The 18532-nt window shown below is 48.7% G+C and overlaps 1 protein-coding gene and 1 long non-coding RNA gene across 3 annotated transcripts; one reads left to right on the top strand and one right to left on the bottom strand.

Annotated features, from left to right (window-relative positions):
- The first annotated feature begins 3427 nt into the window (after positions 1–3427).
- Positions 3428–12094, top strand: TAP2 (transporter 2, ATP binding cassette subfamily B member). Of its 2 annotated transcripts, none has more exons than XM_027958465.3 (12): positions 3428–3570; positions 3988–4485; positions 4575–4689; positions 5455–5585; positions 5832–6037; positions 6484–6681; positions 7124–7252; positions 9990–10178; positions 10290–10463; positions 10613–10772; positions 11003–11139; positions 11361–12094. In XM_027958465.3, the coding sequence occupies exons 2-12, from the start codon at positions 3996–3998 to the stop codon at positions 11589–11591; spliced, it is 2160 nt and encodes a 719-aa protein (XP_027814266.2). In that variant the 5' UTR covers positions 3428–3570; positions 3988–3995; the 3' UTR covers positions 11592–12094. The 2 variants fall into 2 exon arrangements, with proteins under 2 accessions (XP_027814266.2, XP_004018788.2); XM_004018739.6 differs by lacking the exon at positions 3428–3570 and adding an exon at positions 3652–3840.
- LOC132658289 (uncharacterized) lies at positions 11995–14824 on the bottom strand. Its single transcript, XR_009597697.1, has 2 exons — positions 14600–14824; positions 11995–14466 (listed from the first exon to the last, which is right to left on the bottom strand). It is a non-coding gene; the product is annotated as an uncharacterized LOC132658289 (long non-coding RNA).
- Between the last annotated feature and the right edge of the window lie 3708 nt (positions 14825–18532).

Below are 18532 nucleotides of genomic sequence, written 5' to 3'. Positions count from 1 at the left end.
GAACCCAGACAAAACTCAGAATCTTCCGACAGATCACACACCTGGCTTAAGGACTTAATGAAGCTCAGGTTCTTGACGTCTCATTGAAGAATGAATTCAGTGAGAGAGAAAGTGATAGGTAAGAAGTGGATTTATTTAGAGAGAAACACACTCCACAGAGGGAGTGTGGGCCATCTTAGAAGGCTTGAAATGTAGTATGGTTAGCTTTTATGGGCTGGGTAACTTCATAGGCTAAGGAGTGGGAGGGTTATTCCAACTATTTTGGGGAAGGGGTGGAGATTTCCAGGAACTGGGCCCCGCCCACTTTTGGGTCTTTGATGGTTGATCTTGGAACTGTCATGGCGCCTTGTGGGTGTGTCGGTTAGCTTGTTTACGTGTTACAGCGAGCATACACCTAGGATCAAGATCGAGGGTGAGTCGACCTGCCCACCATCTTGGGCCTGTTTGGTTCAGTCAGTTTATGTTGTGTCCTCGGGCTCTGTCATTCCTTGAAAGGTTGCCCTCTTCCCTCCTGTGTCAGAGAGTGGATATTCCATGGAAAGATGGACGTCCAGTTTCATGATGGGTCACACTCATTGCAAGACGACAAGACTGCGATTGAAGTGGAAGAGGAGATAAAGGGAGCGTCACTGAAGTTGGGAAAAAATGAGGAAAAAGCAACCAGGTTAGAAAGATGAGACAGGCGCAGTGAGATGTTCTTTTTCTTTTCGCTGAGCTGCATGGTATGTGGGATCTTGGTCCCCTGACTGTTAGGGAAATTAAAATGGAGGAAGTTTTGATCAGGCTTCAGAAGCAGGAGAGCAGGCCTCTGCCCTGCTTCTGACCTGCCTGGACACTGCCCGATTCCGTGGCTGTCTACACGCAGAGCAAGTCTGGTGGCACTTGAGATAAGAAAGATGGTGGTGGGGCTTCCCTGGTGGCTTAGTGGTGAAGAATCCACCTGCCAATGCGGGAGACACGGGTTTGATCCCCGATCTAGGAAGATCTCACGTGTCTCCGAGGAACTAAACCCAAGTGCTGCAGCCACTGAGCCCCAGCTCTAGAGCCCGGAGGCAAACTGCTGAGCCCTGGGGCCACAACTACCAAAACCCTCCTGCCCTAGAGCCTGCGCTCGGCGGCAAGAGAGGCCACTGCAATGAGAAGCCCACACAAGCAGCTAGAGAGCACCCCCACGCACCACAACTAGAGAAAAGCCTGAGAGCAACAAAGACCCAGCACAGCCAAAAATAAAATTACATTGAAAAAAGACAAAGGGGTGGACCTTGGAATTCTTGAGCCCCTGGAGGTCTGGCCAGCCCCTCAAGATGTAATGAAATCCTATGACTCACAAGGTAAAAGAAACAGCCTTAGAAAAAGGTTACAGTAAAACCAGAGCTGTATTTTTGTGCACAAACTCATGATGATATCCGTCTGTGGCTTGGAATGATAATCAGGAGCGCCTGAAACTGCAATTCAAAGTCTTACTCATGGGGTGGATGCACCACTTGGGAACTTTTCCTAACTAGGATTTCAGCTTGCTGTTAATGGAGGGACTTCCCAGCTGTTTTAAGTCGGAATGTTGGTTAGCCCAATTTGGTGATGTATGTGCTGTTCAATTTTCTCAATTGTTTCTATTTCTCTTCTTTTAATGACTGTCTATTGAAATCAGGCCAGATAATCCTCTATTAAATATTAAAATCATTTCACCAGGCATCGAACCATGTCACCTGGATTAGAAACATCCCACTTGACAGCTAGGGAGATCCCCATTGTGAGATTCCCTGAATTATGTTGGGCCTGCAGGGAGAAGCAACACAGTGTCACTTTCCCAGGAGAGTTAATCAAGAGAAAAGCTTGTAAGTAGAAAGCAGCTGAGTGTGGAGGTTTGTTTGTTTGTTTGTTTGTTTTTTAATTAGAGAGAGATCCTTAAAATTCCAGAATGAACAGGGTTGGAGAAGTTCAAATAATTTCCTAACTTCAAATCTAAATTTGAAGTGACTCATGGTAATTGTGCCAATAACATTTCAAGAGGGTGGTTTGGAATTCAAGTGGTCCTCCCTTGGGGGACATTTTGAGTCTGAGAGGTAGTTTCAACCAGAAGAGTTATTTCTGGAATAAACCCAGCTGCATGTTCCACAGATGGACTCTGGGTCTGGTAGGACCTATAGAAATCCGATTACTGAGCTAATCAGTGTTAGAGTAGACCAAGAAACAAAGTCCACTTTCCTCATATGTTGAAGGCATTCCCCCAAATAACTGGAGCACAAATTTAGAGGCTTCTGAGCATGTGCTTGCTCAGGAGCTCTGCTGAGGAAGACATGAAGATGTGGGGTGAGCGCCCTCTCAGATAAGAATCTGTAGGTGGAAACTCACACAGGTCCTGGTGAGAGTGGAGGGGCCGTCTGTTTCGCAGAAGTCCTGCTTGTTTCTCACTTGGTCTCTGCTCTATTTTTTTTTTTTAACCCCAAGATCCCACAACTGAAACTTGGATGGGGGAAAGAGGGCTGTTCTCAAAACAGGCTCAGTTCAGCTCAGTCACCCAGTCGTGTCTGATTCTTGTGACCCATGGACTGCAGCACACCAGGCTTCTCTGTCCTTCACCATCTCCTGGAGCTTGCTCAAACTCATGTCCATCAAGTTGGCGATGCCATCCAACCATCTCATCTTCTGTCGTCCCCTTCTCCTCCCGCCTTCAGTCTTTCCCAGCATCAGGGTCTTTTCCAATGAGTCAGCTCTTCGCATCAGGTGGCCAAAGTATTGGAGTTTCACCTTCAGCATCAGTCCTTCCAATGACTATTCAGGACTGATCTCCTTCAGAATGGACTGGTTGGATCTCCTTGCAGTCCAAGGGACTCTCAAGAGTCTTCTCCAACACCACAGTTTAAAAGCATCAATTCTTCTGTGCTCAGCTTTCTTTATGGTCCAACTCTCACATTCATACATGACTGCTGGTAAAAACCATATTTTGAACTCGACGGACCTTTGTTGGCAAAGTAATGTGCCTGCTTTTTAATATGCTGTCTAGGTTTGTCATAGCTTTTCTTCCAAGGAGCAAAAGTCTTAATGTCATGGGTGCGGTCACCTCAGAGCGGAGGTAAGAAAATCCAGCGGTTCTTCAATTGCAAAGCATCCCAATCCTTGAAACAGCGTCATCTTACTTAATGGCAGTTTTAAGAAGTGCAGGAGTTTCCTACGACAGAGTACATGTGGCTGAGGGTGGTAGATTCGTCCTGGCACGCGGAGCCGGCCTCGGGCACCGGTCTCGCGCGCCCCCGGCCCTCGCGCGCCCCCGGCCCTCGCGCGCCCCCGGCCCTCGCGCGCCCCCGGCCCTCGCGCGCCCCCGGCCCTCGCGCGCCCCCGGCCCTCGCGCGCCCCCGGCCCTCGCGCGCCCCCGGCCGGCTGCCAGGCGCGCAACCAGGCCAGCGGCTGCCGGGGCGGAACCGAAAGCAAAAGCGAAAGGCCAGGAGCCTGGCCGCCCCCGGCTGGGGGAGCCTCGCCCGCCAACAGAGGCGAGACGGAGCGGAGGCCGCGCGAGGGGATCTCAGAGCTCAGCCCTCGGCACGCCAGCGGAGAGCCCGGGATCCGCCACTGGTGAGCTTGTGCGCGTGTAAGCCTGGAACGCTGACACAGGCGCAGCCCGCCCGGCACGCGCGCTGCGCCCCCGCCTCCCGCCCCTTTGGACCGGGGGCCTGGGGAGCGCGGCGGGCATCGTCTGGCCCCTGGGAACTCGGCGGCGGCTGGCGGGGCCGGGATGTGTGGAGGGGGTCACGGGACGTGTTCTAGAGGACGAGGCTGCAGATGGTCAGGCTTCTCAGCTCCCTCTGTCAGGCTGATGCCTTGGATCCTAGGAGGGGGGTGCTGGTGAGACGGGGTACCCAGCGCATCTTTCAGGGCAGCACAGGGTTTAAAAAAAAAGGGGGGGGAGGGGGAAGCCAGCGGACGCTTGGGCAGAGTGGGAGTGGGGACGGGGAACTGGAAGCCACCTCTGTCCTTCTCTTCTACCCCTAGATCTCGCCATGCAGCGCCCGGACCTGAGACCCTGGGCCTCCCTGCTGCTGGCGGACTTGGCCTTGCTCTGGCTGCTGCAGGGGCCCCTGGGGGCCCTGCTTCCCCGCGGGCTTCCAGGCCTGTGGCTGGAGGGCGCCTTGCGACTCGGTGGACTTTGGGGGCTGCTGAGGCTGGGAGGGCTGCTGGGGTGTGTGGAAGCGCAGCTGCCCCTCCTCTGCCTGGTGACCCCCCTGTTTCTCTCCCTGAGGGCTCTGGTCCCGGGGGCCTTGAGCGCCCCTCCGGTCAGAGTGGCTGCAGCCACCTGGGCCTGGCTGCTGCTGGGGTACTGGGCAGTGGGGCTGAGCAGGGTCCTATGGGCTGTGCTGAGGCCTCCAGGAGCCAAGGCGGAGGGGCAGGGCCAGGAGAACAGAGTCTTGATGTGGAGGCTGCTGAAGCTCTCCTGGCCTGACCTGCCTTTCCTGGTTGCGGCCTTCTCCTTCCTCTCTCTGGCTGTGTTGGGTGAGTGGGGAGAGGGCGCAGGGACTTGGGGGTTGGGAGGAGGCCCTTTAGCAGCCGCTCGCTGACTGCGGCCCTCCTGCCTGTTGCAGGTGAGACCGTGATCCCTTACTATTCTGGCCGTGTGATTGACATCCTGGGGGGCGACTTTGATCCCGATGCCTTTGCCAGCGCCATCTTCTTCATGAGTCTCATCTCTGTTGGGAGGTAGGTGGTGAGCAATTTGTTAGCCCCCAGTGTTTACAGGGGACCTCACTCTCCTGTTTTCAATCCCCTTTGTGCACAAAGCACAAAATTCTTCAACAAACAAAAGCCGGTATGAGTTCATTCACTCTCTGTGTCAAGCATCCATCTATTTACTCCTTCATTCGCCGCCTGGCTCCAACATCTTCAAAGTTTATATTGCTTATTATAGTTCAGATACAATGAGTGTAGTACAGTAGGTGTTTGTGTGTCGAATGGAATGTCTCTCAGTTGCCTGTGAGCACTTTTATCTCCATGAAGTTCCATTTCTCTTTTCTGTCTCTGACCTCCCAGCTCATGTTTGTTTCCACAGTTAGCCTATTGTCAGGGGGGGCATGTTTGTTCATCCTGACCCTTCTTCCCTAACTCATCTTGTCAGTCTTGGAAGCTCTTACTCTGAGCCTTGTCACCTTTCTTTCCAGCATCTTTACTCTTTTCCACTGTATTTACTTTCCCTTTTGTTTTTCAACACAGCGAGGAATCTGCTGTCTACAAACTAACTAACTACGTGGTAGGGGTTGGGACTAGGATGAGGTTCACTGGGTCCTCTTTTTTTCCTTCCTCTGTTGATTCCTGTCCCTCATGTCTCGTATTTGTTTCTCTTCTTCTCTCTTGATATACTACCCCCAACTTTGTACTTCTTTTCCTTCTGTGCTTTTTCTTCTCCTTCCCTCCCCCTTCCTCTCTGCATCTCTCTCCCATTCATCCTCCAACCTTCTTTCCCCATAGCTCACTGTGTGCAGGCTGCCGAGGAAGCATCTTCGTCTTTACCATGTCCAGAATCAACCTGCGGATCCGGGAGATGCTTTTCTCTTCCCTCCTGCGCCAGGACCTCCCTTTCTTCCAAGAGACTAAGACAGGTAAGGCCTGGGGTGCAGGTCTGGGGTACCCCTGCATGTTCCTTGCCCACCTGCTGCTGCCTACCTGCACCCAGCCAGTCCTGCCAGCATCCTTGGTGCCAGGGCTGGGAGCTGTTTTTCTCTCTTTGGGGACCTGTCTCTCTGCATGGAGGGAGGGCTCAATGAGATGACTGGGAGGTCAGGAGGGAGTTTCTGGGGGTTCTGCATTACAACACATGGTTTCCTTGCCTGCTCTGTCCTGCCCAGGGGAGCTGAATTCCCGGCTGAGCTCGGATACCAAACTGATGAGTTCTTGGCTTCCTCTTAACACCAATGTGCTGTCTCGAAGCCTGGTGAAAGTGCTGGGACTTTATAGCTTCATGCTCAACCTGTCACCTCAACTCACCTTCCTGTCTCTGTTCGAGGTGCCTCTCATGATAGTGGCTGAAAAGGTGTACAATGCCCGCCATCAGGTATGCGCAGATGCTGGGGAATCCCCAGGGAAGACATCATCCCAGGGGCTTTATGAGAATGTGTGTGTTTTTAAGAGAGGAGTGAGGGGAGAGGGAGAGATTTTCAATGTTGATTGTGGTTCTCTGTGCTATACAGTTAATCCTTGTTGCTTCTCTACTTTGTGTCAGTGATTTATATCTGTTAATCTCAAACTCCAAATGTATCCCCTTCTCCACCTTTGGTAACCATAAGGTTTTTTCTTTTCTTTATGTCTGTGAGTCTGTTTCTGTTTTGTGTATAGACTCACTTGTATTTTTTTTTTTTAGATTGCACATATAAACAATATCATGTAATATTTGTCTTTCTCTGTCTTACTTCACTTAGCATGAAGGGACTGGAGTGGGCTCTGCGGGTTGGCTGTCTTCTGCCAAATTGGCCTGCTCCATCCTTGGCCCCACTGTTCCAGGCAGTCCTTTGGGAGATCCAGGACGCTGTGGCGAAAGCTGGGCAGGTGGTGCGGGAGTCGGTTGGAGGGCTGCAGACCGTGCGCAGTTTTGGAGCCGAGGAGCAAGAGGTCTGTCGCTATAAGGAGGCCCTTGAACGATGCCGGCGGCTGTGGTGGCGACGGGACCTGGAACGGGCCCTCTATCTGCTCTTAAGGAGGGTGAGGAAGCTGAGGGCTGGAGGAAGGGCGCAGGTGGGGGCTGGTCTTGGGGGTCCTTGGGGTTCCCGATGCCTTTGCCAGCGTCATCTTCTTCATGAGTCTCTTCTCTGTTGGGAGGTAGGTGATGAGCGATTTGTTGGCCCCCAGTTTTCTCAGGGGGCCTCACTCTCCTGTTTTCAATCCCCTTTGTGCACGAAGTACAAAATACTTAAACGAAGAAAAGCCTGAGTTTGTTCATTCACCATCTGTGTCAAGCATCCATCCATTTACTCCTTCATTCGCCACCTAGCTCCAGCATCATCAAAGTTTATATTGCTTATTGTGGTTACAGAGTGGAGTGAATGTAGTATAACAGGTGTTTTTGTGTCGGACGGAATGTCTCGTAGGGGCAGGGAGGCCAAGGAGTGGGAGGTCCTCAGGCTCTCCTTTCCTCTCCCTCCAGATGCTGCACTTGGCGATGAAGGTGCTCTTGCTGAACCGTGCGTTACAGCAGATCCTGGCCGGGGACCTCACCCGCGGCGGGCTCCTCTCCTTCCTGCTTTACCAGGAGGACGTGGGCAACTATATGCACGTGAGTCGGGAGCTGTGCGTGCTCTCATTTTCCTCCTTTGGTTTCTATTTGTTCCCCTTAAAAAAACAAACTGAAATAACCCCAACTCATTGTCATTTAAAATTTCAAACTTGGGTTAAAAAAAGGGGAAAACGATAAATCTATAAACGTGGACCTCCTTGTACTCAGCATCTGTTTTTTTTTTTTTTTTACTTTTTGTTTAACTTTTTAAAGGCAACTTTTTACTTTGTATTGGTATATAGCCGATTAACAATGTTATGACAATTTCAGGTGTACAGCAAAGTGAATCAGTTATGCATATATATATATCTCCTTTCTTTTGTAGATTCTTTTCCCATGTAGGTCATTACAGAGTTTTAAGTAGAGTTCCCTGTGCTCTACAGTAGGTCCTTATTAGTTATCTATTTAATATATAATTGTGTGTATATATCAGAGGATATAGACTATAGTTCTCTGTGCTATACAATGGGACCTTGTTTTTTTATCTCCCAGCATCTAACAGTTATCAACTCATGGCCAATGTTATTTCACCTGTACCACCCACTGACTTCTCCCCACCCATATTACTTTGAATCAGAGCCAAGATATAGTTTCATCTGTAAATATGTATCTCTAAATGTTAACATTACAAATATATAACCACAAAGCCATAATCATACCAAAAAAATTAATAACCTCGCCAAATACAGTCAGTGGTCAGATTTCCACATGTTCCGTAGAGGTATGTATTACATTGATCTCTTTTTTTCTCTCTCATATACATCTGTGGTGATAAAGCTTAGTGTCACGATCTATTAAATTATTCAGGGTTGCAAAAATGGTGACATTTTTGGTGCCATTCCTTCATTTATTAGCCAGGATGCATCTCTCAGGGGAGATGTCTTCTCATGTGCTGATAAGCTGCTGAGTGGTATAGTTTGATTAGGAAAGGAAGAATGAGTATTTAGTTCTTTCCCTATAGACGTGTGCTCAGTTGCTCAGTCCTGTCCAACTCTTTGCAACGCCATGGACTGTAGCCCACCAGGCTCCCCTGTCCATGGGCTATTAAGGCAAGAATACTGGAGTGGGTTGCCATGCCCTCCTCCGGGGATTCTTCCTTACCAGGAATTGAACCTTTGTCTCCTGCATTGGCAGGAAGATTCTTTACCACTGAGCCTCCTGGGACACCCTCCTTATATAAACCAGTTTTGAAAAGTAATTAGTTTCTGCGCCTGGGGCTTTAGTTTATAATTTGTATAAACATCTCTCACGTGTGGAGAGCTGTGTGAGGCAGTCTGGTGGCTGCAAAGATGAGGTGGGCACAGTGCTTGCATTTAAGGAGTCCCTGTCTCACCAGGCTAGATAGCTGTGTACAAGTAACACAGCACAGGAGCTGGAAAGGTCTAGAGATGAAGGTGATGCTGGATGGGAGGAGTAAAGAGGTCTCCATCCTTTACATTACAGATTGGAATAATGGGGTATTGGTGCCCATTTTCAGTTCAGTTCAGTTCAGTCGCTCAGTCGTGTCCGACTCTTTGAGACCCCATGAATCGCAGCACACCAGGCCTCCCTGTCCATCACCAACTCTGGGAGTTCACTCAGACTCGCGTCCATCAAGTCAGTGATGCCATCCAGCCATCTCATCCTCTGTCATCCCCTTCTCCTGCTGCCCCCAATCCCTCCCAGCATCAAAGTCTTTTCCAATGAGTCAACTCTTCTCATGAGGTGGCCAAAGTACTGGAGTTTCAGCTTTAGCATCATTCCTTCCAAAGAAATCCCAGGGCTAATCTCCTTCAGAATGGACTGGTTGGATCTCCTTGCAGTCCAAGGGACTCTCAAGAGTCTTCTCCAACACCACAGTTCAAAAGCATCAGTTCTTCGGCGCTCAGCCTTCTTCACAGTCCAACTCTCACATCCATACACGACCACAGGAAAAACCATAGCCTTGACTAGATGGACCTTAGTCGGCAAAGTAATGTCTCTGCTCTTGAATACACTATCTAGGTTGGTCATAACTTTTCTTCCAAGAAGTAAGCGTCTTTTAATTTCATGGCTGCAATCACCATCTGCAGTGAGTTTGGAGCCCCAAAATATAAAGTCTGACACTGTTTCCGCTGTTTTCTCATCTTATTTCCCATGAAGTGATGGGACCGGATGCCATGATCTTCGTTTTCTGAATGTTGAGCTTTAAGCCAACTTTTTCACTCTCCTCTTTCACTTTCATCAAGAGGCTTTTTAGTTCCTCTTCACTTTCTGCCCATTTTAAGTTAAGTCAAATTGCACACTTATTCCTGATAGTCCAGTGGTTAGGACTCTGTGCTTCCACTGCAGGGTGCATGGGGCAACTAGGGTCCTACTTGCCACCTGGGGCAGCCAAAATTTTTTGTAAAAATCTTTTTTTTAAAGACTCTTATACTAGTTATTTCATATGGAAGCCATCTGCCTCATTATTCAGGAAAGTGAGTGTTAGTTGCTCAGTTGCATCCGAGTCTTCAACCTGCCAGGCTCCTCTGTCCATGCAGTTTTCCAGGCAAGAATACTGGAGTGGGTTGCCATTCCTTTCTCCAGTTAAAAAAATCTTTTCTAAGAAAGTTTTTTTTTTTTTTTTTTTTTTTTTAAATTAAAGGTGGTGATCTTTCTGGGACAAGGGGAAAAAACCAGCCAGGGTGGAGTGTGTGGGGCTGGCGTTAGGAGCTGGGAAGCTGGTTCGTGGCGCAGCTGCCTTTGCTTAGCTGAGCCCCGCCCTCCTGTCTTGCAGACCCTGGTGTACATGTTTGGGGACATGCTGAGCAACGTGGGGGCAGCCAAGAAGGTGTTCTCCTACCTGGACCGAAAGCCAGATCTGCCTCCACCGGGGACTCTGGCCCCACCCACTCTGCAGGGCAGGGTGAATTTCCAGAACGTCTCCTTTGCTTATCCCAGTCGCCCCGACCAGCCTGCGCTCCAGGTGCCCGATCGGGGAGCCTGGGCCCCTGACTCCCTGCGCGGATGATCGGCCTCCAAGGAGAGGGGGGGCCGGGGGAAGGGCAGGCCTCTGACTCTTCCCTGGCTGTTCTAGGGTCTGACGTTCACCCTGAGTCCTGGGCAGATGACGGCGCTGGTGGGGCCTAACGGGTCTGGGAAGAGCACGGTGGCCGCGCTGCTGCAGAATCTGTACCAGCCCACCGAGGGCCAGGTGCTGCTGGACGGGAAGCCGGTCTCCGAGTATGAGCACCACTACCTGCACCGTCAGGTGGGGAGGACGGAGAAGGGTGGCAGCGGGCAGGGCAGGGGCGTGGGGCGGGCACCCGAGGGTCCGTGGTGAGCTGGGCGGGCGGGGAGCAAGGGCGGGTCCCCGCCGCGTGGGTTTCCGCACAGTCTGCTCCCGTCGCCTCCGCTCAGGTGGTCTTGGTAGGGCAGGAGCCGGTGCTGTTCTCGGGCTCGGTGAGGGACAACATCACCTACGGCCTGGAGGGCTGCAGCGACGAGAAGGTGCTGGCTGCGGCCCGGGCGGCCCGGGCGGAGGAGTTCATCCGCGAGCTGGCGCTCGGGCTCGATACAGGTACCGCGGCCACGGCGCCGCCCCCTGCGCCCGCGAGCTGCGCGCTGAGGCCTCCCGACCCCTCGGGGGCCTGCTCCCAGAGAAGCGGCCGCCGCGGAGGTCCCCCCGCCGCCCCCGTCCACGCGCACTCGTCCTCCGGCGCGGTGCCTGTGGAAGCACCAGCCGCGCCTGTGAAGCGGGCGTTGTCCGGGCCCGTCTCTGAGGAGAGGGCGTTTTCTCTGTCTCCGCAGAGGTGGGGGAGAAAGGCAGCCAGCTGGCGGTGGGGCAGAAGCAACGTCTGGCCATCGCCCGGGCCCTCGTGCGGGACCCCCGCGTGCTCATCCTGGATGAAGCCACCAGTGCCCTGGACGTGGAGTGTGAGCAGGCTGTGAGTGCGGGCGGCGGGACCCCTCCTGGGGCCGGGGCGGGCGGGGGCCTCCCCATCCTCCGAGGCTGCCTGACGCGGGACGGGGGAGGGCAGCTGACCGTGCTCTTCTGCTCTGTGCTACCTTCTCGTGGCTCACGCCTCTTCCCCCTAAGCCCCGTGGGCCCCGGGCCTCCAGCCCCTTCTGACCCGGCACCCGGGGCATCGCGATCCTCCCCCTTCAGCTGCAGGACTGGAGAGCGCACGGAGCCCGCACGGTGCTGGTGATCGCCCACAGGCTGCAGACGGTTCAGAGCGCCGACCAGGTCCTGGTGCTGAGGCAGGGGCGGCTGCAGAGCCCCGAGCAGCTCGTGGACGGGCAGGACCTCTACTCCTGGCTGGTGCAGCAGAACCGGAGCGTGGAGACCCCAGACACCCCCGGCCCCGCCCAGGGCCGTCTCAGTGACCCGGAATAGCTCCTGCCTTGGCTTTCCCTGGGGGTGTTCCCCTGGCTGGTTGTTTTTGGAGCTGGATTTAGACCGTGGGTACTTCTGCTGGGGCCGTGGGAGGGCGGGGGATGGGAGACGTGGTATCTGTCTGCATCCAGGAACCTTAGTTCCTCGACGAACAGAGCTTTGCCTGGTGCTGAGTACTGTATTGTGGCATCTTGAATATATTTAAAAGTATTTTTCTTACATAAATAGCATACATTTGTATAGTAAATGTAGACAATAGAGACAGGTAAGGAGGAGAAAAGTAAAATTATGCACTGTTTCATGTCCCAGAGATAATCGCCATGACTATTTTGCTGGCTGTCTGATCAGTCTTTAGATTGTTCTTTGAGATACATAAATATTCATGAGTTTGCCCTTCCCTATATTTTTCTCAGTTCCCACCAGGGTCTGATATTTTGGGGTCCACTAGGATATGGGGGAGCAGAGCACTGTTAGTTAACAGTTTTAATAAAACTTTGATAACAGCGACTGTGTACAGTGTTTTAATATGTGTAGGAAATATGCGAAGTCTTTTCCATGTATTATCATTTTTAATCCTTATCCTCAACCTGTTGAGGTTGTTTACCCTCATACCCATTGTATGTATGAGAAAACTGAGTCTCAAAGAGATTAAAGGACTTTCCCAAGGTTGCACAGTGGTGGAATTGGACTTGGAATCCAGGCCTGACCCAGGAGTCCACACTCTCAACCAATTATAATGCATCTTTTGTTATAGTCTACTGTATAATCAATCTCCTAAAGCTCTTTCACTTCTAGTTGTGAACAGCTCTGAATCCCTTATTTTCTCTCTAATTCCATCGTTACAACTTTCATTCATTGTGTTGTGAAAGTGAAAGTGTTAGTCACTCAGTCCTGTCTGACTCTTTACGACCTCATGGACTGTAGCCCACCAGGCTCCTCTGTCCATGGGATTCTCCAGGCAAGAATACTGGAGTGGGTAGCCATTCCCTTCTCCAGGGATTTTTCCTGATCCAGGGATCGAACCTGGGTCTCCTGCATCACAGGCAGATTTTTTACCATCTGAGCCACCAGGGAGTGTCCAAAGAGGTTCCCCTATCATTGGTTCATCTCTTCCAGACGTTGTTAATGAAGTCATTTTTCTTTCTAGGGGAAAAGTAAAGCAGTATCACTCCTGAAAAATCCTTCCTATGTCCCTACTCTTTCTGCACTGATATTTCCTCCCCAGAAACACAGCTTATCTAGCCCATTTCTCTCTGCTTTTCCTTTTGGAAAGGACTTTCCATCCATGACAAACTTCCTGCCCTCCTGATATCTTTGTGCCTCCGTATATGTCACGCCCTGCCATTCCCAAAATGGCTCTCCCCGTTAGGCCCTAGTGCTTTAAGATTCACCAGCAGCAGCAGGGTTTAAGTCTCCCAGGAATCCTTCTCTAGTTGTCTCAGAGCTCCTTTCCACGTGCTCCTGCTGCTCTGTTCCAGGGGCTCACTGTCCCTATTAAATTCTCCACCCCCACCATTGACCTCCATCCTTACACTAGACCGTGAGCCCCTGCAGGGGAGGCCATCTGTCTTATTAAGCTTTATGTCTACTGCCTGGCACAGGGCTTCATTCACACTGAATGATAAATAACTCTTTTGGGTAAATGAATGAATCTCCTTCCTGTACTGTCTTCCATCTCAATATTCCTTACACATACAAATCACTGACATTCCAGAGATGTACATGTCACTGGTTCATGGAAGGTCTTACATTTGCTATTTTTCAGAAAACTGAAACTTTCACTTTCCCAGAAGTAGCAGGTACTTTCCAGACTCGCACTGAACTCACCAGAACTTTTGTTGTTTTGGATTTGTTCCTGCCTGGCAACTGTTGGGATCAGGGTGAGGCCAGAGTAAATAACTTCCTATGTGTGTAAACCTTTACTTCATCTGCGGTTGTCCTGCTGCTCCACACCTGTTTATTGCTCAAATTTCACCGAGGGCAAAATAAGCATTGGGAGAGAGAGAAAGTGAAAGTGAAAGTCGCTCAGTCCTGTCTGACTCTCTGCCACCCCATGAACTGTATAGTCCATGGAATTCTCCAGGCCAGAATCCTGGAGTCAGTAGCCTTTCAAATGTCACTGAGGGTGAATTAAGCATTGGGAGAGAGAAGACTGGCCTGATTCTTTCCCCTCCCCACCAAGCATCCTTCCCCCGTCTGCAAGATAGGAATAATAAGTTCTATATCCCCTGCCTTGTGGGAACTACAGTCTTCATGGAGAAAAGGATCTATTAAAATTCTTTGGTAACCTCAGTATAATTACACCCATGGATTCATAATACCTAACACTTGAAAGACATCTTAAAAATGGTATAGCTGTCAAATCTTTTACAGATAGGGAAAGGGGCCTGAAATCACAGAGCCCATCAGTCAGAGAGCTGGGAGGGAAACTCAGGCATTTGGATGGGCATCCAGGAAGGTGCAGCAGACCTTAGGATCATAAGGGGTCATGAAAATGCGTTATCCTTGAGGGAGAGTCCCAGGTAAAACTGACTTTAGAGACACAGAAAAACATTCCCTGACAGTGTATTCAACAAATTCCCAAGTGTGGTCTGCCTGGTAACCACAGGCATTAGTATTTCTGATTTGTCCAGAGTTCCAGTTCTTTAAAAAAAAAAAATTTATTTTCGGCTGTGCTGGCTTTTGGTTGATGCGTGCGGGCTTCCTCCCGTTGCGGTGAGTGGGGCACTCTTGAGTAGTGGTGCAAGGGCTTCTGATGTGGTGGTTTCTCTTGTTGCAGCGCACAGCCTCTAGGGCACATGGCTTTAGTAGTTGTGGCGTGCGGTTGCCACACAGCATGTGGGATCTTCCCAGACCAGGGATCGGACCTGCAACCCTGCAGTAGCGGGTGGATTATTAACCACTGGACCACCAGGGAAGTCCAGTTCTAGTTCTTTTCATTTTCCCCTCCCACTGCCCATCGCCGTTTCACTCCCACACCTTAAATTCCCTATCCTCTCGTCACTTACCTTCAGAGTCTTTCCACTTAGCCATGTGCTGCTCTTCTCGAAGCAAGATATGAATGGCAAAGAGGAAACTTAGGAAACTCTCAGATTACTCTGGGTCCCCAAACAACCTCCCATCCTGTCTGCCCTGCCCAAAGCGGGAACGATTTTGAACTTCAAGTCTTTCACGCGCCAGCTGAGTGGGGCAGCCACTTGCCTCTGAATGGCAGTGGGGCCTCAGAAGGAAGTGTGGAGTTGTCAGAATCTGCAGAGAAAGGACTAGGAGGAAGGGAAAACAAAGATCTTCCCTGTTTTGGGTGCTGAGTGAGAAGAACATCCATTTACTTGAATCCAGTGCCATCTACTGGTCCTGGGAAATACTGAGTTTCAAGGACTTTTATGAAATACAATATTCAGTATCAATGATAATCATTCACGGAGTGCTTTCTGTGTGCTCCTGCTGTGCTAAGAACCTGCCATATCTTACTTTACCTTTAAGGTAATCTTATGTGGCATGTATTACTTTCCCAATTGTAAGAATGAGAAATGGAGTCTGAGAAACATTTGCTCACTTGCCTGGGTCACAGAGCTAGGTGAAGGTGCACTTCGACCAACTTCACGTATTTAGAACATATTTAAGACTACAAAGGTACACACAAAGACAATCGAAGAGAAAGAGAGATAATATAAGCAGTTTTTGGATATTTATAGTAGAAAACTAACAGGAACTATCTAAAGAAGGGAGAAACTAACCACATTATATAAAGGTAAAATCAAGATAATACCAACATAAACAGCTTTCCCCAAATCTGAAAGACTGCAATCAGGAAAACGCAAAAAGATATAGTGAAAGATTTTAAAAATGCAATACTCATATAAACATATTTAATAGAAAATAATACTCTCCAAATCATACTGAATCCATTTGCCATATTAATAATTATAAATGGACTTAACTCATTAAAATATTAAAATTAAAATATTTTCAGATTAGATTAAAAGAAAAACTCTGCTCTTTGCAATATACAAAAGATATGCTTAAAAATACAGTGACTCAGAAAGATTCTTTTTTTTTTCACTTTTAAATTTGAATTTTTTGGCCACTCCATGTGGCATGTGGATCTTAGTTCCCTGGCCAGAGATCAAACCCACTCCTCTTGCAGTGAAAGCATGGAATCTTAACTACTGGATTGATAGGGAAGTCCTGAAAGATTCATTCATTTATTCAACAAATAAAATGGTAGACAAAGGCATAAAAGGAGACAATGTAAACCTAAAGAAAGCAGAGGTCACAATCTTATTATTAAAGAAAGTGACATTCAGATCCATCTACCCAAATTGATTGAGATAAGAAGGCACTTTATAATGGAAAGTGTAAAATTAAAAATGGATATCTAAGAGATATGTAAGTTCCAAATAGCATATAAGTAACCATCACGGAGCAGAAATTAAGGAAGATACTAGGAAACTATTCAGAAAAGTAGTAACAGGTGATTTTAATTCATTTTTCTTAGGACCAGAGAAATCAAGTAGATAAAAGTTATGAACACAGAAGATGCTACTTAGTCAAAAGTTAGATCTGATGAATCTATATTGACATCTTCTCACTGAAAACTGGGAAAACAATTTTTCAAGTTTCAACAAAGTATTAACGAAAATGGGCCACACATGCTGGCACAATAAACTTCAGTAATTTCCCCCCCAAAGTAGGAATGATATAGATACAATTCTCCGACTATAGTGGAACAAACTAGATAATAATGTCAGAAAAGATAAATGCCCTTCCACATGGAAACTTAAAGAAATAGTCTTTCTCTTGGGCCAGAGAGTGAGAAACCAACAACTGAAAAATTTCTAGAAAAATGACAATTGAAAATCACACATCAAAATTTTTAGGATACGGCCAAAGCAGTATTCAGAGGAGAATTCATGACTTTAATTATTTATATCAATAAAATGAAAGAATGAAACAAAGCGAATCAAGTGACAGGGAAACAAAATCAAATGGAAACAACCTAAGTGTCTATCAGTAGATGAATGGATCAAGAAGATGGGGTACATACATATGATGGGAAGTCACTCAGTCATAAAAAAAGAAAATCATGCCATTAGCAACAACATAGACGGGCCTAGCAGGTATCACATTAAGGCAAAGTAAGTCAGAGGAAGACACACACTGTATGGTTTCACTTAGATGTGGGACCTGAAAAACAAGTGAACAAGCAAAGAGTAGAAAGACACGTTGTACAGAGTGGTTGCCAAAGGGGAGGGGACTGGGGAGAATGAGTGAGATGGGTGAGGGAGATTCAGAGGCGTAAACCTCCAGTTACAAAATGAATGTGTCACAAGAATGAAATCCACAGGGTGGCTAAAACAGTGAATACTATGGTAATAACTTTGTATGATGACAGATGGCATCTAGGTTTATCATGTTGATTACTTTGTAATGTATGGAAGTATCAAATCACTATGTTGTACACTTGGAACTAACATAGTGTTGTAACCTAATTATATTTCAATAACAAATAATAAAGTCACCAAGATAGCGACTGAAGGGATAGTTTTGCCAGGTAATATAGAGAATGATTTTTTCACACCCTCAATACACAGCTGCATCTACCATGCCCAGCTTCTCTCACTCCCTAGGGAACAGGGAGGGAACGCGGAAGAGGGATGCAAAATGAGGGGTGAGTTTTGGGGGAAAATCACAGAAAAGCCCATATCTCTATGAAGTAAAGTTCTTGGTTGAAGTCAAGCAGGAAGAGAAAAATAAAAATCCCTCATCTTTTTCAAACTCATACAAGTAGAAGAAAAAACAAAAATGTGGGAGAGGGCAACTAGGCATGACCTCTCTCTTTATTAGCTGTCTCCTCTGAAATGTCTGGTTTCTCTGAAGAGCCTGGGAAACCCCGATCCTCCCACTGGGGACAGTGACAAGCAGCATAGAAAACGACTCAACAGAGTTTCTGATTGGACCAACCGGATGCTTCCATTTATTCAAGCTGTATCACAGGCCACTGGCAAGGGAGATTCCCAGGTTGGTATTGCCTTCTCTCTTTGGTTGACCTTGCTACCTTTTCCTATAGACGGTCTCCCTGTCATTCCTTGTTCCTGATCCATGAGACCACTGACTTCTCTTAAGAGACAGGGATGGAGGTCTATCCTGGCACCAAAGTTATAATTCAGTCATTTTGACCTTTTGTGCATCTTATTGCAGGGATGTTAAAGATGTAGAAATGAGGCTTTCCTGGGTTCCCAAGTAAGAAATACAGTGCAACGAAAACAGCATAGCCCGTGGATTAACTTCCTGTGAACTCTGGTTCATTCTCTCATTTCTTCACCTCTAGAAGGGAAGTCATGATAGTATCACAGTGAAGGGTTGTTCTGATGATTCTCTCTCTCCCTCCTCCTGCCCCCCCCCCCATATTCACACCGTGCCTAGAAAAATGATTTGTAACAAGCAGCTGACAGATATTAACTCTTACTGTTATGCTGCAGTCAAGTTAGATTTCAGAACGTACGCGCTGGGGACACATTCACACCGGAAGTAAGAAAGGACGGCGCTGCTAACTTCCGGCTCGGCATCCGTATCCTCCAGTCTTCCCCATCTAAGGACTCCTCCTCCTTCCTCCAAATGCGCGCACAAGCCCCATTTACTCTGTGTTTTCTGGGCCCCACGGTCCTCTTCTCCCCACCGGCTTTTGTTTATCTCTGAGAGAAGGTGCAGGAGCCTGGCCACGGGGCTGGCAGCAGCGGAGGGGAGACAGGCTTGAGACCTGTGCGGCCTTCTCATCTCCGGCTTTTACTGCTTCTGGTACCCCCAGGTCACGTCCTCACTCAGCCTCAAGCAAAACACTTTTCATTTTCAGATGAGATGAGATACATGGGAAAGATACATAGATATTTGTGTGAAGAAAGAAGGAAATTAAAATTCAGTGGCTTGAGCTCCTTCTGATG

Source organism: Ovis aries, chromosome 20, assembly GCF_016772045.2.
Source record: "Ovis aries strain OAR_USU_Benz2616 breed Rambouillet chromosome 20, ARS-UI_Ramb_v3.0, whole genome shotgun sequence".
NCBI lineage: Eukaryota > Metazoa > Chordata > Mammalia > Artiodactyla > Bovidae > Ovis > Ovis aries.
The sequence above is the reverse complement of the archived record's forward strand: the minus strand, read 5'-3'. Positions and strand labels throughout refer to the sequence as shown.

Excerpts from the sequence above, each read along its gene's own strand:
- TAP2 (XM_027958465.3), top strand. The coding sequence starts at position 3,996 with ATGCAGCGCCCGGACCTGAGACCCTGGGCCTCCCTGCTGCTGGCGGAC. Across the intron at positions 6,038-6,483 it reads TGTACAATGCCCGCCATCAG|GCAGTCCTTTGGGAGATCCA; the intron begins GTATGCGCAGAT and ends CCACTGTTCCAG. Across the intron at positions 10,179-10,289 it reads CCGACCAGCCTGCGCTCCAG|GGTCTGACGTTCACCCTGAG; the intron begins GTGCCCGATCGG and ends TGGCTGTTCTAG.